Below are 22522 nucleotides of genomic sequence, written 5' to 3' on the forward strand. Positions count from 1 at the left end.
CATCATTTCAATGAAGACATGTCAGACACAAGAACCCATGTAAGCAGAGGTATCGAGGTGGAGGTGCACAGAATACATTGGAATCATCCTTCCAACCTTCCAGCCTTTGTCTCATCCAAGTGCTCACAGCAAATGGGGTAAACAGAGGCAAGCTGCCCTGGTCTTGGCCATCCTGACTCCCACCTGGACCTTGAGGGCTGAAAGGCTCTATCGCTCTGCACACCTCTAACCCACTCCTGGCACACAGAATGGTCTGCTAACTAGGGGCATCACACCTGAATTGGTTACACAGTTTGACCAGAATTAGGTTCCTCAAAGACAGTTAGTTGTGGATCATCTCTGGGCGTGGAAATGGTGTGTAAAGCTATCCGTCAGTCTCAAGCAGTTTCACGCTGCTTCCTCCACACCAGCAGAGTGGGGTATGAATCATCGGCCCCATACTCATCATGTGTTCTTCCTCTCAATACCCAGACGCTCACTCTGAAGAGTGACCAGGTGTTTCCCATGAACCCTCCCAAATTTGACAAGATCGAGGACATGGCCATGATGACTCATCTGCACGAGCCTGGAGTGCTGTACAACCTCAAAGAGCGTTATGCAGCCTGGATGATCTACGTGAGTGCTCTTCTATGCCTGTTAATTCCATTTCTCTCTCTGAGTAAAAACAACATCCACATGCTGCATTTTCTGACTTTCTCAGACCTACTCGGGCCTCTTCTGTGTCACCGTCAACCCCTACAAGTGGCTGCCGGTGTACAACCCCGAGGTGGTGACGGCCTACCGAGGCAAGAAGCGCCAGGAGGCCCCGCCCCACATCTTCTCCATCTCGGACAACGCCTATCAGTTCATGCTAACTGGTGAGTAATTTCTTCAATCCACATTTAAAAAATAGTTTATAATTAATTATTCAAGCCCTTCAGAGGACTCGGCTATGTGAATGGTTCAATGATCAAAGTGACCTTAGGAGACTCAGATGACTTCATGATGGAAAACCAGGGGTGCCATGTCTCCCATTCCCAGTCATGGTGCATAGACTGAAGCCACACTGAACACAGGCTTATCTGGGGGAATGTGGAACTCAAGGAAGCGCCCTGCTCTCACCCCCAAGGGACCCCCACCCCCCAACATGGGCACACGTGAAAGAGAGACTATGATAGCAGACACTTAGGAATATAAAGCTGGAAAAAGGCACACAGTGCTGTCCCTTCACCTGTCTTCCTCTCCAGACTCATGCTTCTCTTTCTGTTCACTAACTTTCCAGAAGGGCCCAAGGAATAGAGAGGTGGGAATACCACCGCTCCATCATTCCTACTATCACTTCTGTCTCTTCAGCTTTTACCTGACATGACTTGGCACAGACATAAGTAGAAGCAAGCATCTGGGATCTGGCGACACTTAAATGTCATCTACTAAATGTCGTCCAACTTCAGTCACTCCTGTCTCACATTCACAATCCCCACTATTTCTGCATACTTCATATTTGCCTTCAAATGGGCTAAAGCTACATCAGCTTTAAAAGGCAGATCAGTATCGCTACCTGCAGCAGTTTCCTAGGGCTCTGTAACAAAGCACCGCTGGTGGGTGGCTTAAGCGACAGAAATATATTGTCTCCCAGTGCTGGAGGCCGGAAGTCTGAGATCCAGGTGTTAGCAGAGTCAGTTCCTTCTGAGGGCTGAGAGGGAGGATCTGTTCCATGCCTCTCTTATAGCTTCTGGGGGTTTGCTGGCCGTCTTTGGTATTCCTTGGCTTGGAGAAGCATCATCTCAATCTCTGCCTTCATGTTCACATGGTGTTCTCCCTGTATGCATCTGTCTCCAAGTTTCCTCTTTGTATAAGGACACCTGTCATGTTGGATTAGACATCCACCTACTCCATATGACCTAATCTTAACTAATTACATCTACAATGACCCTATTACCAAATAAGCTCCACATTCTGAGGTCCTGGGGGTTACACTTCAACATATGAGTTGGAGTGGTGGGGGACAGACACAATTCAACCCATAACAAAATGGAAAACCATCGCTTTTCACAAGTAGAAGGTAAAGGCAAAAGAAAACTGCAATGACAATCCATCAGTGTCCACAGAGTCTAGTTAGAAAACGTGGCTTCTCCTAAGCCTCTGAGTCTGACACTTACTTTCTTTGTTAAGAAGGGAGATGAGAGAGTGCTCCTGTGAACACTGATAACATCACACTGTGGGGTTCCCTGTTCACCCCCCATGCTGTCCATACTGCACACCCCACATTGCACATTCGGGAAATCTGCACAAATTATCTCAAAGAAAATTAGATGTGCCCAAATCATCACACTTCTAGGACTAGAACTCCTGGCCTCTAACCACCCCCAACATTGCCCAGTTTTGATGTTCTCTGTTTTTATTGCTTATTTATTTTGTTTTGCTTCCCTGTGCATTTCTAGATCGAGACAACCAGTCCATTCTCATCACGTGAGTATCCTGTGTGTGTACCATGACTTGGAAGTCAGTGCCACCCCTTCCACTCCCCTTTATTTCACTTACTTTTCAATCAACAGCGGAGAATCCGGTGCGGGGAAGACAGTAAACACCAAGCGTGTCATCCAGTACTTTGCAACAATTGCAGTTACTGGGGACAAGAAGAAGGAGCAACAGCAGCCAGGCAAAATGCAGGTGAGCAATGCCTGCACCCGGAGGCTGGCTGGGTGGGTGCCAAGTGCCCGCAGGGCTTTGTGCTCAGCAGATGCACAGCACAAGGTCTCGCTCCAGCAGTGCTTACGGGGTTCCACCTTGTGGGCTCAGGCTCTTGCACCAGCTCCATCAGTAACAGCCGAGTGACCCTGAGCAACTGCACATCCTCCTCTGGAGAAGGGGTGGTTTGGGCCAGCGGTTCTCAAACTGGAGCACGCATCAGAATCACCAAGGGCGCTTGTTAACAACCAATGGCTGAGGCCCAGGCCCAGAATTTCTGATTGAAATTTCTACCTCGCATTCACAATCCTGATATTTTGCATTTCTAACATATTCCCACCATTCTTGCTGTGGGTCCGGGGTCACACTTGGAGAACCACTGTGCTGGACAGTATTTTTCAAACCACTTCAGAGCCAGGATGATAAGCAATTATGGAGGGGGTGAGGGTAAAACCTCTATTTTTCATAAGTGGGTTTCTGAGGAATCATTCTCATGAAATATTTTTTGCTACTTAAACATCTTTTTGAGAATCGGTGTTTCTGTCATATGACCTGTTGGGTCCCTCTCATGGCTCACATTCTATTTATATGTGTACTTCTGAACCCAAATGTCTGTATTAGATGAGTCATGATGCATGCAGTAATAGGGGTATATATTCTAAAAACCCAAGGTTTGATGAAACGTTATCAGAGAAGAAAGGCAGCCAGAGAAATCAAGATGGAGCTTGGAGTCTGGTGTGGCAGAAGTCACTCTGATGCTGTGCAAACAAAGCCCTCCCTGGGGTGGGACCTTGTAGACTCCTTGGGTGGGATGGGACTGTGGGTAACTTTGAACATCTTCACTGGCCAGCAGTCTGGGCTGGTCGACATCTCTCCCTGGACCTTGCCCAGAGCATCCACACTTCTGAGTCTCACCAAGGGGATACTTCAGAAGACATTCAATGTCCTCTCTTTTCTTCTTGTTTTTTATTATTAGGGGACCCTGGAGGATCAGATTATCCAGGCCAACCCCCTGCTGGAGGCCTTTGGAAATGCCAAGACCGTGAGGAATGACAACTCCTCGAGATTTGTAAGACCCAGTCCAATTTTCTACTCTCCCCCAAAACCAAGCACTTTCTTCCAATGCTGGATACGAACATTGTCACATAAACTAGAATATACCTGGCCTTATTCTCTCCCCCAAATGATCAGATCAACCTATCCAACTGAGATATTCTCAAACATGTTGAAGACAGTATTGGCTTGTTTATGGCAGAGGGAGGATTTAACAGCTTTCCCTAACTAGTCAACATCACCTCAGAGCATCCTGAGGTCACAAGCAGAGAGCAATTCCTTTATGCTAAAATTGGTTTCTCTCAATGGAAACATTTAAAATTGCAGAAGCCCACTGAGAAATAGCCATTGAGTTATTAGCCACAGAAACCATAGTGTGAAGTAAGTTAGTGGATCTAAACTCCTCCAAGTCAGGAGGCATTGAGAGTAGGGAAAACCTGTTGAAGGTGTAAGAGCCCAAAAATTGGGAATAAGTTGATATTCAAGATCTTGAAGGCTCTGTTCATCCATCAATATTTCACTTAGGATTAGCTCAACCAATGAGGTATTCCCTTGCACATTAGAAAAAAAGAAAAGAAAAAGAAAAACACAGAACTTCAGCCCTCTATCTAATTTCACTGGCTAGTGGAGCAAGAACCCGAAGGTAAAATCTCCATTTATGCCTATAGTTGCAAAAGTACATCAAAAGTTTATCCATGTCAGTAGCTGGATGATATCAAGCTTGCATTTTATTGCTAGTTCTCCAAGATAAAATCATATTTGATGAAAAAGTAGGTGCATGAATTGAAAACTGGCTGAAAGCCCTGACCCTTCTTTCTTTCCCTTGGTCCTCTGTGCTTTGCCCGTTTGCATGTTTGTCTTCCCGATGCACAACTAAACTCTTCCTTGTACGGGATCTGGGTATATGTTACACAGCAGAGGTGTGTTAAACATGCATGGACTAAGTTAGTTATTGCACTAATCTGGCACCAGCTTAAAGTGGAAGACACTGCTTTCAGTTACTCCCCAGTCTCACTTCCATTCATTTTGTCCATAGGCCTCTCCTCTTGGCCCTGACCCAGAAGTCACACTGGTTCTGGTTATTCCATCCACCTCTCACCCTCCAAGTAAACATGTGCAGGCAAAAATTTCCATCATCCTCCATTAAGCAGATAAAAATACTAAAGACCAAACACTTATAATTCAGACAATACCTCCACTGACACTTCACTAACTCTTCTTTATTTATTCATTTGAGAGAATGGAAGGGCAGAGAGAGAGAGAGAGAGAAAGAGAGAGAGAGAGAGAGAGAGAGAGAGAGAGAGAGAGAGAGAGAGAGAGAGAGAGAGAAAGAGAGAGAGAGAGAGACAGAGAGAGAAAAAATGATGCTCTAACCACTGAGCTACCAGCCAGGGCCTCACTAAATCTTCTTAAGTTTTATTGAGAATATCCTTGAATACCAACTGCATGCCAGACTGTGAGTAAACAAGGAAAGCAACATTTTGCCCTCAAATTCACTCACAGTGTGGTAGAGATTATTTAAGCAAATAAGGTAAGCAAGGAATATGCACACACACACACACACACAGTTTTACCTCTTGCTCTCCAAAAAGGAAAGAATTCAGACTCTGAGTGGGTCTTTTGGGAGCTAGGGAGCCTGGCCTGATCCTAGGAGACAGGTTTGGCTATAGTAAGCGGTAAGGGAAACTGAGGCAAAGAATCTCAGAATTAACACCCTGATCCAAAGAAGAAGTCAGATAGATGGTCCAGCCAGGCTATCAAAGGTGTTATGAAGAGTTTGAAACTTTAAGTAGAATGTAAAAGACCTGTACTCAGAAAATGATAATACACTGAAGGAAGAAATTAAAGAAGATACAAATAAGTGGAAGCATATATTGTATTCATGGGTAAAAAGAATTAACGTCATTAAAATGTTCATACTACCCAAAGCAATCTATAGATTCAGTACAAGTCTTATAAAGTTACCAATGGTGTATTTCACAGAACTAGAATGAATATTCCAAAAAATTTACATAAAACCACAAAAAGACCCAAAATAGCCTCAGCAATCTTTAGAAAGGAGAACAAAGTTGGAGGTATCATGCTACCTGATATCAAAACTATTCTATAAGGCCATAGTAATCAAAGCAGCATGGTACTGGCATAAAACCAGACATACAGATCAATGGAACCAAATAGAGAGCCCAAAAATCAACTTACACTTTTATGGTCAATTAATATTTGACAAAGGAGGCAAGAATATACAATGGGCTAAAGACAGTTTTGTTTTTTCGTTTTTTTTTTTCAATAAATGATCTTGGGAAAGTTGGGCAGATAATATGCAAAAAATGAAACTAGAACTACTTTCTTACAACAGACTCAAGAATAAACTAAAAATGCATTAAAGACTTAAATATGAAACTCAATAACATAAATACCCTAGAACAAAACATAGGCAATGAAATCTCAGATATTTTTCATAGCAATATTTTTTTCTGATATATCTCCAAAAGAAAAAAATAAACAAATGGGACTACATCAAATGAAAAAGTTTTGCACAGCAAAGGAAACCATCAACAAAATGAAAAGACAACCACCTGAATGGGGGAACATATTCGCCAATGATACATCTGGTAAGGGGTTCATATCCAAAATTTATAAAGAACCTCTACAACTCAATACCAAAAAAAACAAGCAATTCAATTAAAAAGTAGACAAAGGACCTGAATAAACACTTCTCCAAAGAGGACACACAGATGGCCAGTAGACATTAAAAGATTCTCAACATCATTAATCATCAGAGAAATATGAACTAAAACCACAATGAGATATCACCTCACACCTGTCAGAATAACTATCATCAATAAATCAACAAACAGCAAATACTGCGAGGATGTGAAGAGAAGGGAACCCTAGCACACTGTTGGTGGGAATAAATACTGGTACAGCTACTGTAGAAGAGTATGGAGTTTCCTCAAAAAATTTAAAATGGAACTGCCTTATGATTTAGCAACTTCATCTCTGGGAATATATTCAAAGAAACCTGAAACATTAATTCAAAAGAATATATGCACCCCTGTGGTCACTGCAGTATTATTTACAATTGCAAGGATGTGGAAGCAGCCCAAGTGCCCATCAGTAGATGAGTGGTTAAAAAAGCTTTCGTGCCAGCATGGGTGGACCTAGAGGGTATTGTTGTAAATGAAATAAGCCAGTCAGGGAAAGACTAATGCCACACGACTTCACTTATATGTGGAATTTAATCACAAAATAAGCAAACAAACAAAACAGAAGCAGACTCCTAGAGGCAGAGAACAGACTGACTGCTGTCAGAGAGGAGGTGTTTGGTGGGGGCTGGGTAAAAAAGTGAATGGGTTAAGAAAAAAAACTCACAGACACAGATGATGGTGGTTACTAGAAGGAAAGGGGGTGGGGGAGGTAGCAGAGGGTAAAGGGGGATACATGGTGATGGAAGGAGACTTGACTTGAGGTGACGAACCCACAGTACAATATACAGATGGTGTATTGTAGAAATATACACCAGAAACCTAATTTTATTAATCAATGTCACCCCAATAAATGTAATGAAAAGTAAATTTTTAAAAGTTTGAGAATCCAGGTGCAGGAGAGCAGGATAATCCAAGGAGAAGGCTCAAGTGAGGTGGTCCCAAGCAGAGAGTTGGAGAGGGGGGCTTTGGGATCCCCAGAGCGATAGGTACAGGGCCGGGCACTTTGGGTGGAGCTACCTGAGTCTTGGCTGGCAAACAGAGTGAAAGGTAGCCCTCATGCTTCCAGCATTACTTCTTCCCTTACCCTATACTCCCCACCCCTCTGTGGTAGCACCTAGCGGAGGCCAGCCACAATACCATCGAAAAAAAATAACCGTAGTGTTTGTCACCTGCCGTTCGACAGGGGAAGTTTATTCGGATTCATTTTGGAGCCTCAGGAAAACTGGCATCGGCAGACATTGAAACCTGTGAGTCTGAATACACTATTTGGTATTTTGGTATTTGGCACAAAGCCATCTCTCAGGAACCAGAAATCCCTTTTTTTCTTTTTCTTTTTTTTTTTTTTTTTGTTACCTTAGATCTCTTAGAAAAATCCAGAGTGACATTTCAGTTATCCAGTGAGAGAAGCTATCATATTTTTTACCAAATCATGTCAAACCAGAAACCAGAACTAATTGGTAAGTTCTTAGAATACTGTTCTCATCTTCCAAATCAGTCACATTGGAAAACACCCCAGAGTAAGCTGTGCCTAAGATGCTAAAGGGATCTTCATGTTCCACAGACCTGCTTCTGATCACAACCAATCCCTTTGACTTCCCCTTTGTGAGCCAAGGAGAGGTCACGGTGGCCAGCATTGATGACAGTGAAGAACTGTTGGCGACGGATGTAAGCATTGCATTTACTTATTTATCTAAGCATAGAATTATTGCTATAAGCTTTTAAGTGACCCAGTGCTGCCTCCAGTCCCAGTCTCATCACTTCCTGTCTATATGACTTGGGACAGATTACTTACCCTTCTTAGAACCTCTGTTCTTCAACTGGGAATTTAGAAAAACCTGTGTACCTACAAGGCTTTCATAGGGACTTAATGAGCTAACACATGCATGGTGCCTGACTCCGTGCTAATACATAGAGGGCTCTGCCAAAGTTGGTTCTTTCTCATTTGGAGAATACGGGTGTTCTCTCTGACAGTCTCCCCTTCCAGTCCTAACAACCCAGGATGCCACACTGTCTTGATTCTGAACAATAGTGGAATTCCCGGATTACAATGACAAGCTCTGAAGCTATTGGACACTATTTCTCAGACAATGTCCGTAAGACTTCTTTTTCCCTGTATCACACACAATGGCTCCTAGCGCCTCATCCAAAAAAATATTTCTCAAATCTATGCATACTGGAAAAAGATTAAAATCAGTTCTCATTCAATAAAAGAAAACAGTTACTCACATAATATTCACCCGCCCACACAAACATGTTAAATTAAAGAAATAGTTTTAACTCCGAAGCAACAATACCCCACCTGTCATCCACTTATTTGGGCAAGTCATGTGCTATACGAAAGGGTGGGGGCTTTGCTAGGGAAAAGCTGCATTTGGATCCCTGAATCCTGCTGTGATGCTGTCTTTTTTTAATTCCCAGAATGCCATTGACATCCTGGGCTTCAGCTCAGAGGAGAAGGTTGGGATCTATAAGCTCACAGGCGCTGTGATGCACTACGGGAACATGAAGTTCAAGCAGAAGCAGCGGGAGGAGCAGGCAGAGCCAGATGGCACTGAAGGTAGCCACCTGCACCTGGGAAGGGGACGGGGATTTGACTCTCCACCTGTGTTCACATGAGTGATAAACTTGGTGTTCATCTCAAGAGCTGCTCTTCGAAAATTGTACAAACTGAATTTGAGTTGTCCAAAGTTCACTGTACATGCTCTGGGGAAGTTTATTAGTTTATTCACTTAGTCAAGAAATCGTGTAGTGGTGAATATTTGAAAAAAAAAAAAGTGTAATTCTCATAAATGAATAATCACCATCCACCCTGTCTCTCACCATCACAGTTTACCTGTTATTTTAAGGTGGGTGCTTAAGAGAGGTTATGGTTAAAGGAACTTCATTTGCTCTCTGTGCATGTCATGATCAATACCCAGAATACTTTCCTAATCACCTGGACAGATCAAAGATGAAGCCTTTAGTAAGGTGGCAGCTAGGTCTCATCCTCCCATCTGTTTCTCTTCCACTCTGACATCTGTTGAGCTTGACCCTGAGCAAAGGACCGGTGTACAAATCTTCCTGCCCATGACGCTCATATGGATGATCTCACCATTCCCCTCTGCCTTATCTCCAAGGGGCCTGGAAACAGAGCAGAGGGCAGTGGGTGGGGCTGATGGCAGCAGAACCCATCAACCATATGCCCCTGTTCACATGGCTCATGTCTCTCACACTGCACTCTGTGTAAAGCAGTGGGTATTGAACCCCAGGTGACAGAAGGGAACAATAGCCTTGAATTAAAGACCAAAAATATAGGTATGACTTTATCACTGCCCATAAAGGCCCACCGGATTAGGTTAGGTTTGCCCAAGATAAATCTCTCTTGTTATTTACTCAAAGTCAGCTGATTAGTAACCTCATCCCAGGAAAAATATACTATTATCATGTTCACAGGTTTCATCCACATGCAAAGAGAGGGGCTTATATGGGGACCATACATCAGGGGGTGCAAATCTTGGGCACCATCTTGGAATCCTGCCTATCACAATGGCGCATGAGCTATGTACCAGGAGAGAAACTTAGTGTAAGAGCAGGAAGCACTTCTGATTGGGGTAGTCAGGAAAGGCCTCCTGAGGGAATGGGGTGCTGACATGGACTTTGAAGGATGGGTAGGGCTCTGAAAGGGGAGGGTGAGAGGGCCCTCTAGTCAGAAGAAATGCGGTGAGCAAGGGGGCAGAGGAAGGAATGTGATGGCGACTGAGGAGCAGACAGTGGTCACTTTGGCTACAGAAAAGGGTATGTGTACCAGATCTATAAGAGATGAGAATTTAAAAATGACTATTTTGGCATCCATTTGGGAAGGCATTGAGTGCCAGGATAAGTGGTTTATAATATATATGGCGGGCACCAGAAACCATGGATGCTCCAAGTAGTAGGAGACATATGTGTGACATCCTGGAATTAATCTGTAAGCAGTCAGACTCACCGAGAGTGTGGGACCTTGAAAAAACTTGTATCAGGCTCTCAGCAAGAGCAGACCACATTGACATATATCGCAGCAGGGGCCCTGGCCCTTTCCAGCTCCGGGGGCCGTGTGCTCCGTGTTCAAGACCAGGAAGAGCCTGGAAAAGGGGAAATTGGGGGCTGCAACTACGCCTGAGTTCTGCTGCTGATGACCCTGCCCCAGTGAACATTCATTGAGTGCTCGTTCTGCACCAGGCCCCTTCACAACTGCCCGACCAATGGGGTGCTCTCACCATCCCCCAATGCGCAAATGACAAAACTGAGGCATAAGGAAGCACCGACAAAATCTGAACCCCAGCATCCTGACTCCACAGCCCAGGCTCCATGTCACCATCCTGTTCCCCAGTTCCTGGAAACAATGGCAACACCAGCTATTTTTAAAGTGAAACAAGCAGGATTTTGGTGCCTGGCACAGACATGCCATAAGTGAGAAGAAAGGATATAATCACCCCACGCTTTCAACTTTAGGTGACTAGAAGAATAATGTTAGCGTCTGCCAAAATGCACACAGCAGTAAAAAAGGGTAGTTTGAGCAAGGAGGAAAGCATGCATTTGGCCTCTTATTAAGTATTAGCCAATACTGCCCTGGGTTTTTATTAATGTGTGTCCCTAACCAACAATGAGGTGATGGTGTCAGCCAAGGACGAGCTGTCCCTGGGGAGCAGCATTTCTCTGCCTTCTCGATGAGTGTGATGTCAGGAGCCAGGTTCATCCTGGAGTTAACTTCACTCCCAATGAACTATAGGTTGCCAATAGTCAACTACTTTGGACCATCTCCAAACACTTAAAGATTGGGTCCAGGTTTTATGCTTCTCTCAGCTATTAGTACAGTCTTGAACAAAGTAGAAAGGTAATTAACATTTTGTTGTATTATCAGACTCCAATATTACTAGATCACTGTATTTTTAAGTAAAATGTAAATATTAGTAGATCTAGATCAACCTATCATTAAAGATTGCATCCAGAAGGCAAATGGAAAACTTTTAAAAACCTAGATTCCTGGACTATGGAATTTAGGCTTCATTGGACAAGTCCAGGCCTGGTGCATGTAACAGAACACAAAAATGTCAAGGAGGGTTATAGGAAACATTTCTGCGAGGATCCAGGGCCTGACTGGACACTTTAGCAGCTGCTGTTCCTGTGTGATGCCTTTTCTCTCTTCCTCCAGTGGCTGACAAAGTTGGATACCTAATGGGTCTGAATTCTGCAGAAATGCTGAAAGGCCTGTGCTGCCCCAGGGTGAAGGTTGGAAATGAATATGTCACCAAAGGGCAAAATGTCCAGCAGGTAATGGAGGTGCTTGAATCTAGTTGACTAGGGTGTTTTGATATTTTAACCATCATCTTAAAGTTGTTTTGGTTGCTGGTATCAAAAATACCTATGAAACTGGCTTCAACATGAAGGGGGAATTCATCCTTAGGCCTCAGGGGTAAATGAAGGGATGCAAGTCAGGGGTGCCCATTGGGTGTCATGAGGTGCTGGAGCCAAGAACTGAAGAGCCCTCTGGAACCAGGCGCCTTCTCTCCAGCTTCTTCTCTGGGGCTCCAGGGGATGTCATTGCCCTTCTTTTCTGTCATGTCCTCACTGGGCAGATAATTTTTCTCCACCTCTCCTGCCCATGGCCACCCCCTAGCTCCCAACTTTATACCTCTCTGGTTCCAGCCTCACCCTGAGACTGAGAACAGCGTCTTCTGATCTCAATTCCAAATTCTCAGGAGCCACCTTCTTTTTCGGTCAAATATGAACCTCTGGTTCAATTAAGTGTGGCCAGGGGCTAGAGTCATGTGTTATAACCACGGTTGCTAGAAAATTATTCTTATAAATGGGATAGTTCTCAGAAAATGGGAAACATGATGAGACTCAAGAAATATTTAATACTAAGTTGAACTCTATGAAATGTTAATTTCCAACTGCTTTTAATCTTCAAGACATCAACTTAATATGTCTCACCTTAATACAACCATAAAAACACTAATTTGAGGGTTGAGTGTGTGATCCTTCCTCAAGGTGATCAATGCCGTGGGTGCTCTGGCCAAAGCCGTCTATGAGAAGATGTTCCTGTGGATGGTCACCCGCATCAACCAGCAGCTGGACACCAAGCAGCCCAGGCAGTACTTCATCGGGGTCCTGGACATCGCTGGCTTTGAGATCTTTGATGTGAGTTGTTTGGGTGAACAACTGGCCTAAAAAGGCCCTTCTACTTTCTGTCTGCTTTGCTGAATCCCCACCGAATTTTCCAGACTCACTCAAACATTTTTCTTTGAAACACCCAGTTCAACAGCCTGGAGCAGCTCTGCATCAACTTCACCAATGAGAAGCTGCAGCAGTTTTTCAACCACCACATGTTCGTGCTGGAGCAGGAGGAGTACAAGAAGGAAGGCATCGAGTGGGAGTTCATCGACTTCGGGATGGACCTGGCAGCCTGCATCGAGCTCATCGAGAAGGTAAAGGAGCAACTGCTGCTCCACAGGGACAGCTCCTCTTTACTTGGGATCATCACCTCTTTGCCCTCTTTCCTGCTCATGCGCTGCTGCCCCTGACTGCACGCTCCCAGGCTGTGAGCCCTCAGAGAGTCAATCCCCTCAGACACAAAGTCTAAGTGTTTGGAAAGCACCCAGAACCCATTCAGACACCCAACATGGGTGATTAAGATCCCAGGGCTCAGTTATCCCCAGGAATGTGATGGGGAGCCCAGCGGGACTGTGGCATTTCATAGCTTTCTGGCTTGTCCAATGACCCGTGGAGGCGGGACCGTGGAGCAGTGGGGCTCTTGGAATGTCACTATGAAAACAGCAGATAACATTAACTGTAAAAAAGGAATTCATAGTGTTTTGAACACTGGTTGTGTTGGAAGGCAGTGACCAATAAGAAATCCGAATATGACTGTTTAAAATATTACTCATTACTTTATGTCCATGTACATAACCACATTTTTGTGAGCCTATTGCTAAAAGTGAGCTACATTTATATACACATAATTTCATTCCATGTACTTTTGTTCAGCAAATATTAAGCACCTACTGTATGTCTAACACTGTTCCATCATTGCAGCAAGCAGAGCAAGAGCCTTGCCCGCTCAGCACTTGTAGTTCAGGGCTCCTAGTAACAGAGCAATGGCACCAAAGAGGTCATCTTTGGCTGCTGCAGACAGTGGAGCCATTGGAACACACTAGCATTAAATACTGAGGTACAGCCTGTTATGCTCCTTCTAGCCCATGGGCATCTTCTCCATCCTGGAAGAGGAGTGCATGTTCCCCAAGGCCACGGACACTTCCTTCAAGAACAAGCTGTATGACCAGCACCTGGGCAAGTCCAGCAACTTCCAGAAGCCCAAGGTTGTCAAAGGCAAGGCCGAGGCCCACTTCTCGCTGGTGCACTACGCGGGCACCGTGGACTACAACATTGCCGGCTGGCTGGACAAGAACAAGGACCCCCTGAATGAGACCGTGGTTGGGCTGTACCAGAAGTCGTCACTGAAGCTGTTGTCCTTCCTTTTTTCCAACTATGCTGGTGCAGAAGCAGGTGACATTCTTTTTTTTCTTAACCCATGGAAATCTCTGAGTATTCATAATCCAACGTTGCTTATAAAAAATCAGTAGTCAACAAAGCTTCAGGCTGAGCTGGCTTTATCTGTCTGTCTCTGATGCCCATTTTCCTTTCTCCTACTCGTCCTCTGCATTCTATGAAGCTAAACAAAACCTCTCAGTGGACATTATAGGTCATATCATATTCTCTAATAGTTTTTAATTGAAATATCATTCATACACCATAAAATTCATCCTTTAAACAATTTGGTGGCTTTAATACATTTACCATCACCATGATCTAATTCAAGAGCACTTCCATCACCTTTGTAGCCCATCAGCCATCACTTCTCAGTCGCTCTTTGCCCAGCCCTAACAACGACTAGTCTACTTTCTATCTCAATAGACTTGTCTACTCTGGACATTTTACATACATGAAATCATGCACTGGATAGTCTTTTGTGTCTGGCTTCTTTCACTTAGCCTGATGTTTTCAAGGTTGATATTGTGGTACATGGCAGTACTTCACTTCTTTTTATAGATGAATAATATTCCATTGTATGTAGATTACATATTTTGTCCATCTCCTCATTAATTGGTGGACATTTGGGTTGTCTCCACTTCTTGGCTATTGTGAATAGTGCTGCTTTAACCATCTGTATACAAATTTCTATGTGTAAATGTGTTGTCAGTTCTCCTGGGTATACACCTAGGAGTGGGATCACTGAGTTGTGAAAATTCTATGTATAACCTTTCTGAAGAACTTCTAGGCTGTTCCAAAGTGGCTGTCCAAGCTGGTATACTTTTTAAGGATATATATATATATATATATATAGGATTTATCAAAATAGGGTTTAAAAATAATGGATGATCTTAAATGCACAAACTTGACAGATTTATGCTTTTATTTTGAAAATATATGCAATATAATCATTCACTCTATAATTAGACCATTCTTAAAAATTAATGTCTACTATACTTTGAGTAGTGGAACATAAACATGGACATAAGTTTAAACCTGAGCAATTAACACCATCTTCTTTTAATATAATCAGAGTTCTCTGTAACTATATTGCATAACCTCACTTAACGATAACCCAAGACTCTAAACACAAGGCTCTGTATGGGTGTGCATCTGGGGAAGTGGCTTTCCTGCCTTTCTTCCCCCTTCCCAAGAATGAAGCCATGCTGGACCCTGGGGACAGAAGAGGGAATTGGAGAGGAGTACGGGGGAAACCAAGGCATGACATTTCCCACAGGATTGAATCTTGATTATGTATCAGAGACTAAATATGAAAATGAGACAGTCGGAAAAAGTAGACCCAATGTCACTGACTCCAAATTAAGTTAAGCTTTTCTTTAAAAGAGAAAAAGAAACGAGTTATAGACTATTCTTCAGAATCTTCAGTTCTGTTACTTTTAGTTACTTTCTCATCAAGAAGAATGTCTCAATATTAGCAAATACTTGCTTGAACTTCATGTCTGATTTCTAAAGGAAAAGATTCTCCTTGGATATTGAGAATCAAATTTGTTCCCCCAGTTAAATGTCACCCACATCTCACCCTACCCCATTCCCACAGTGATAAAGATGCACATTCCCAAATCTAAGTAGTTTGGAGGCACATTAAAAAATAAAACAAATAAAATCCCACAGCCAAAGAGCATATATGCATGAGCCATGGCCACAGACAAGGTATGGGGATTACCTGGTGGGGTGGGGGTGGCTGGGGGTGGGCAAAGTGGGGGGGGGGGTAGGAACAACTGTAATAGCATAAACAATAAAATAAACAGGAAGAGAAAAGAAAACCAGAACCTCCAGGGCTGCGAAGAGGCGATGTCCTCAGAGCTGCATCTGACACAGTCTGTGTCTGTCTTCAGGCGACTCCGGGGGAAGCAAGAAGGGCACGAAGAAGAAGGGCTCCTCCTTCCAGACGGTGTCAGCTGTGTTCAGGGTGCGTGTTCTGGCCCCTTCCGCCTTCAGTTGCCCTTTTGCCCAATGAAGGAACATTTGCTAAGGTAAACATGCTTGTTCTGGTTTGTGTCCCAGGAAAACTTAAACAAATTGATGACCAACCTAAGGAGCACACACCCTCACTTTGTACGATGTCTGATTCCCAATGAAACCAAGACTCCCGGTGAGTGAGAATCCATCCGAACAGAACTCCTGAAACGTTCACAAGATTTTGTGTGTGTGTGCATGCGCACATGCATTGATGTGTGTGTGTGTGTTCACACACATACGTGTCTCCCTGAGGAGAGATGCCTGGTCCTTGTCACCTCTCTAGGTAGTCTATGAAACAGTGCCAGGTTCGGCAAGTAAAAACACCAGGCATGCCATTAAATTTGAATTCAGACAAACAATGAAAAGCATCTTAGTATAAGCATGGCTTATGCAATACTGGGAGATATACTTATACTAAAAAGGTGTTCACTGCTTAACTGAAATTCAAATTCAACTGGGTGCCTTGTGCAGTTCACCTAGCACTCTTACTACGAGATTGCATCCGAAGTATTGTGTGTACATACACAGACGCGTCAACCCATCACTTCCATATGGTCCCAAAAGGGCCCTGTGCTTCTCTTCCCCCCAACGTGAAGAACCACTAGAATTGGCAAATGATTATTTTAAGTATTCCATAATAAGAACAGTATCAACACTAACTGTTTTCTAAGCCTATACTGCACGTCAGTCGCCCTGATTATAGTGTCCCTACTGTTGACAACAGTTCTCTGGGAGGCAAGTATAATGATCCCCATTTTGCAGATGAGGAAACTGAAAGTGAAACCACATATATCGGGAACACTGTGCAGTGCAGTAGGCCTTTCCCCGCCGCCCTGGCCTGGATTCACAAATGCTCTGTACTTCAGTGTTGCTTGTCACAAAGAGAAACACAAGCTGTCACATAGAGCTGTGGGTACAAGGGAGCTCACGCCAGGCAGGCTGTTCTATCCCAAATGTGGGTTTCAGGCCCGCAGGTAAATGCCCTGCTTTGGCAACGTTACAAGGCAGCAGAGGAGTTAAAGGGTGGAGGAAAGAAGTCCCAGCTCCACCTACCACTGCCCTTGGGACCCTGAGCCAAGTACTTTCACTTTCTGCTCTATAAAAGCAAGCAGAAAATTTGTATTCATTTATTCATTCATTTAGTTATTCATTCATGTATATATTTAATGAGCGCTTATAAAATGTTTACTTACTTTGTAAATATTAACTCATTTTACCCTCTATAGAGGATTGTGGAGATCATTGAATGAGTGTAAGTCAGCTATTTAAAACAGGGCTGAACGCATTGTGAACACTCAGTAGATATCGGCTGTCAATTATTATTATTATAAAAATTATGAGTAATTATGAGAATAATAATTATGAGAATAATATGTATAATAATAAGAATATGGGAATTATTATTATTTCTATTACTTAAAACCAGGAACTTTAATTCCCCAAACTACCTGGCCTACCATATTTAGTGGAGTTTATTTTACATGGAAGTTAAATTCTAAAGTCTAAGTTAAAGGCAAAAACATGCTGCACTGTCTGGATGCACAATGTCTGGGCAGGCTGCACCCCTGGCAGGGAGCCCAGCGCAGCCAACGTCTCCTCAAGTGCAGGAACACAGCTGTTTCCTTCATGAAGCACCAGGTGAAAGCGTTGGCTGGGATGGAGGTGTTTTGTCATAAAGAACATCGATTTCCATCATTGCTGTTGAACATGTATTTGTACAAGTCAAACATACATGTGGCATGACTCTTCTATAAGACTCGTGGCCTGCAGGTACCAGGTGACAGGAGGACGGACTGAACTCTGTGGGTTCACACTGTGCCTCTGGGGCCCCAGAGGTTCTGATAATCCATCGGTTGCAAACTCTTTTGGAAGGTAAATTTTGGTGAACTCTCTGCCCCTCCCTCGCCATTTCCCGTCTGCTCTGCTCTCACACTCTCCGTTTTCTTTCCCATTTCCGGCGACAGACTAACGTGCTGACACAGGAGCCTGGGCAGCCCTTCGGAGAGCACCTGGGGTGACTGCTCACTTTCTAGAAGAGGGAACTGGGACTGGGCAGCTTCAGTGCCTCGCCCCAGGGCGCCCAGAGCTGGGGCTGGAACAAGAGCCGTGGGGCACATTTGGGACAGCTCTGTAGCTGTCCTCCAGCTGTTCTCCAGGGTTCACGTGCACAGCTGGAGCACAAGCCCCTCAGGACAGGCCTCCAGTCCCCAGTCCTCCCACCCTCCTCTGTGGCAGACCTGGGTCCTGCTAAATGTATGCTCTTGAGTGACCAATGGTTGGCCAATTGCTGCTTCAAAATGTAGCTTTTATTATGATCATTGTAAGGCCAACAGATCAGCAGATGACTGCCATTCAAAAGATAGTTATAGTGCCCAAGAGGAAAAGGGGCCCCTCACCACGTAGGGCCACTTGGGGAACCCCCAGCGTGAGTCCAGGGGCAAGGGGGGTTGGGCAGAACCATGGACAAGAGCCTTTGCTGTGGTTTCCGTGGGAAGGGATGGGTGAGGCAGGGTGAGCAGGTTTAGGATTGACTAGTTTGAATAATTTCCATGAGCTCTGGGTGGAAGAGGCTGTCCTCAGTGGTAGCGGCTGTGCCCACTGGTCTAGCACCTGGCCCTTGGGGGATCAGGGCTTGGGAATCTTGGCCCTGAGCGGGAGGGCCTGATAAGGTGGTGTCTGGGGATGATGGGCTCAGGATTGGCTGGGTTGCGTGTGAATGATGTGTCCGCAGGGGAGGAATTTGCTATGTCTAGGAATGGTCTAGCTCTGGGAAGGGCGGTCTCTCCCGAGCCAGCAAGGCCCCCAGATGTCAAAGCATCATAAAATACAGAGAATAAAAAGCATGATGAGGACAACTGGCTATGAAGGCTGAAAGGGCTGGCGGAGGACAGGGCTGGGAGTGATAATGGAGGGAGAACAAAGAGGAAGAAAATCCTGCAGCAAATGTAACATGAGAGGCAATCGCTTGGGGGACTTTGTAGAAGCTTTGCATGTTGCTACAGAGGCAAAGGAGGGTTTTTCTTAGGGGCCTTCTGTGAACCGTCTCAGCCTGGGTTGAGAGGGACAAAGGGAGAGAATTCTGAGCATGCCCACATAGGAGGGGGCCCGGGAGGGACGGGAGTTCAGTCTCAGCTCTGTGATGACCCTGGGAGCCCCTTCACCGCTCTGGGCTCAGTCTCCCCCACACCCTTCTACCTGACAGAATGGCCCCTCTGAGTGGACACATTTGGCAAGCAGAATGGCAGTCTGGTCTCCCCGACATAAAATGATAGTCTGTGTTTTCTTCTGTCTCTAAAAGGGTCAGCTGTCCTCCGCACAATGGCCGCTCCCGGCTCTCGTGCAGATGGAGGCCTCACCGCATCTTTGGCCCAGCCCGGCACGCCGCAAAGAGCAGCAGCTAGTGCCCAACGGCGCCCCTTGCTGTGTGCCAGGGGCTACTCTAAGCTCTTCACACACGACCTCAACCCTCACAACAGCCTTAGGAAGTGGATACCATCATTATCCTTATTTTACAAATGAGAAAATTGTGGCATAAACTGTACAAGTTCCCATGGCTAGTGAACAGCACAGCTGGGGTCTGAACCCCTCGGAAGCCTCATCTGAGAAATAACGGGGGTTGGACTAGATGATTTCTAAAGTTCTCGCACATCAGAGATTCTCTGAATTTCTGGTACATTTTCTCCTTGCTCTTTCTCACTTCTTCCTCTAGAGAATCACCGTCCACTAGGATGTGCAGGGATGAAGAAGATGTTCTACATCTGAGCTGTCCAGAGAGACAGCCACTAGTCACATGACATCTTTCATTTTAATGACTCTCAATTTCAATAGCCACATGTGGCCCCAAATTTCTGGATCAGACAGGAATGCAGCTCTAGCAGAATCTTGAAATTTGTGTAAACATATAATCATTTCTCCTCACAGCAGCCAGGGAAGCTTGTGAGCATTCTAGAAGTTTCCATAAGGTTAAATCAAAACCAGCTTTAGCCGCTCCCCAGAAACTTAGGGCACTCACACTAAAAAGCCATTATGTAGCCATAGAACCTCTCTTCTAAGCCCTCACGTAGTCCCGAGACAGAACTTTCTGGGTCCCCGTTTGACTTGTGCCCAACCCAGGCTGGGTACCAGGAGTGATCCTGTTGCTCCCCACAGGGTCTTGTCCCCTGTCTCCTCTCCTTGAGCCCCTGCCTTGGCGCTCCCCTTTGCTTTCCAGAGCAGGTGCTCCATGGTCAACAGATGACTGCCCTGCACTGAACCCCCCACACCCCCTACCACAGCCCTCCTTGTTCTCTCTGTTTCTCCTCTCCCGCTAAAGGCACAGCCTACAGATTTTATGTCCTTGTCCTTGAGTAAAGGCAGGAGGGCATCTCAAGTTTCTAATGGGAAGCCTAAAGGGTACTCCACCCTCATTCTGTCCTCCCTTGGAGCCTAGCTACAGAGTCAAGGACTGGGAACAAGGTAAAGATCAATGTTTGGTCATTGGCTCTTTTTCTCGTGGTGATGGGATGCTGGAGTCTCCCCAAGAGGCTGGGAATATTTCTACAGAGACTGTAAGCAGGCTCCCGCCACTGCCAGCACCGCAGCTGGCACCAGCCCTGTCCACTCAAGTCTGGCTGTGTCCGAGGGTCTCATCATGCCCAGACCATCAAGGAAAACAATGCGAAAGCCACTGATCTGCCTCCCGATGCTCTCTCCCCAGGTGTGATGGACCACCACTTGGTCATGCACCAACTGCGCTGTAACGGGGTCCTTGAGGGCATCCGGATTTGCAGAAAAGGGTTCCCCAGCCGCATCCTCTATGCTGACTTCAAACAGCGGTAGGTAGCCTCATCTTCACATTTCTCTCTTTTGAAGGCACCTCCCGACTTCCTTGAAGGTGTGTGGTGAGCTCACAAGCCTCACCCTAGGGTGTCCAAGGGTTTTGTCTTTGGCTGGGGGAGGGGGGGATGATCCTCTGCCCAGAGTGAATGCCAAGCTGGCCTGACTTGGCTCCAAGGTCAGAGCCCAGACCGTGTAGCCTGACTGAGACTCCAGACCAAAGTTTCGCACCTTCTACACTACAGGTATTTGGGGCTAGGTATCCTTTCCTCTGGGGCTGCCCTATGTATTACAGCATGTGGGCAGCATCCCTAGTCTCTACCCACAGATGCCAGTATTAAACCAAAAAGCTGTGAAAATCAAAAATGTCTTCAGACACTGTCAAATGTCCCTCGGAGAGACAGATGGCGCCCCTAAGCCCGCTGAGACCCACTGGTCTAGACCAACTCCTTCTAGCTACCATCTGGGCCCACCAGTCCAGACTTCATCCAGAGTGGAAGAGGGAGGACAACCTTCCAGAGGCCTGCAGGTCACAGTTGATTTCAGGCTCTGTTAAGTTAAAAAAAAAAAAAAAAAAAAAAAAGCCATGGCTGGTGTGGCTCAGTTGGTTGGGTGCCATTCCGCAAAGCAAAATGTTGGCAGTTCAATTCTCGGTCAGGGCACATTCCTAGGCTGTAAGTTCAGTCCCTCGTTGGGGTGTGTACGAGAGGCAACCTTTCAATTTCCCTCTCTCACATCGATGTTTCTCTCCCTCTCTCTCTAAAAATAAGTAAATACAATCTTAAAAACAAAACAAAACAAAAATATATTCCCTGAAAACAAAATTCCTGCCATGCACTAGGCTGGATTCCCTTTTATTATGTTTCTCCCTCCCACCACAGCCCGCTTGTCTAGAATCATCTCTAGATTCCCCTTCTGCCAGACCAGCTGCACAATATTCTATTTCCTCCTAAGGCTGGAGCAAGAGAAGGTTCTAGAAGGCCTGGTCTCAGGTATGGGACCTTTCTTAAGGGGTGAATCCATTCCGGTAATTTCATCTCTCCACTGACACCACCACCCTAGCCTACACCACCAGGCTGCTGAGGGGACCTAGTAGGTGTGAGTTCTGATGCACCCCTGAGGGCAGGGCTCCCGTGAGGGTCAGGTGTCGCCTCAACCTCTCATGTGCCTGGCTGACAACTGGCAGACTCTTGTCACCCACGGCACGGTGGCTTTCTGCAGTCTGTGTTCCTTCAGCCTCCCATGCCCATCCCAGGTATGAATGACCACCTCCTCCTGTTCCAGCCTTACCTGTGGCCCCTGGGCTGGGCCGTGAGGAGCAGGTGCAGCTCTTCTCCTCTGAGGCCTCGCTCACCGGCCTCCCCTGCCATGCTCCCTCCTCAGGTACCGGATCCTCAATGCCAGCGCCATCCCAGAAGGGCAATTTATTGACAGTAAAAATGCTTCTGAGAAGCTTCTGAACTCCATCGATGTGGACCGGGAGCAGTTCAGGTTTGGTCATACCAAGGTGAGAACAAGCAGAGCTGGGACACCTGCCCCCCCGCCCCCCACCTCCGGTGTAACCGCAGCCCAGGGTTGCTCGTTAGCTGAGTGGGAGAAAGGGGTCTCAACCCCATAGCCCAGGTAGAGGGAGCCCTATCACTGGGTGCAGATGCTCCATCTCCATGATGGTTTTTAAGAGTCTAGAGGCTTATCTGGCAGCCGGAGCCCCACCAGTCACAGGAAAGCAATGGGAGCTTGGTGTCCTGGCG

At 45.6% G+C, this 22522-nt stretch overlaps 1 protein-coding gene across 1 annotated transcript in view; it reads left to right on the plus strand.

Annotated features, from left to right (window-relative positions):
* Positions 1 to 351: 351 nt before the first annotated feature.
* Positions 352 to 22522, plus strand: part of LOC149997584 (myosin-13) — a 48134-nt gene continuing 25963 nt past the window's right edge. The window contains exons 1-17 of the mRNA XM_090257489.1: positions 352 to 615; positions 701 to 857; positions 2421 to 2448; positions 2535 to 2649; positions 3644 to 3736; positions 7612 to 7675; positions 7787 to 7885; positions 7990 to 8093; positions 8847 to 8985; positions 11599 to 11717; positions 12438 to 12587; positions 12704 to 12874; positions 13643 to 13952; positions 15833 to 15906; positions 16002 to 16089; positions 20653 to 20770; positions 22155 to 22278. Of these exons, the coding sequence (XP_090113615.1) occupies positions 352 to 615; positions 701 to 857; positions 2421 to 2448; positions 2535 to 2649; positions 3644 to 3736; positions 7612 to 7675; positions 7787 to 7885; positions 7990 to 8093; positions 8847 to 8985; positions 11599 to 11717; positions 12438 to 12587; positions 12704 to 12874; positions 13643 to 13952; positions 15833 to 15906; positions 16002 to 16089; positions 20653 to 20770; positions 22155 to 22278 (2217 nt within the window). The remainder of the gene's footprint in view (positions 616 to 700; positions 858 to 2420; positions 2449 to 2534; positions 2650 to 3643; positions 3737 to 7611; positions 7676 to 7786; positions 7886 to 7989; positions 8094 to 8846; positions 8986 to 11598; positions 11718 to 12437; positions 12588 to 12703; positions 12875 to 13642; positions 13953 to 15832; positions 15907 to 16001; positions 16090 to 20652; positions 20771 to 22154; positions 22279 to 22522) is intronic.

Source organism: Furipterus horrens, unplaced genomic scaffold (genome assembly GCF_987537825.1).
Source record: "Furipterus horrens unplaced genomic scaffold, mFurHor1.1.pri manual_scaffold_11, whole genome shotgun sequence".
Classification (NCBI taxonomy): Eukaryota; Metazoa; Chordata; class Mammalia; order Chiroptera; family Furipteridae; genus Furipterus; species Furipterus horrens.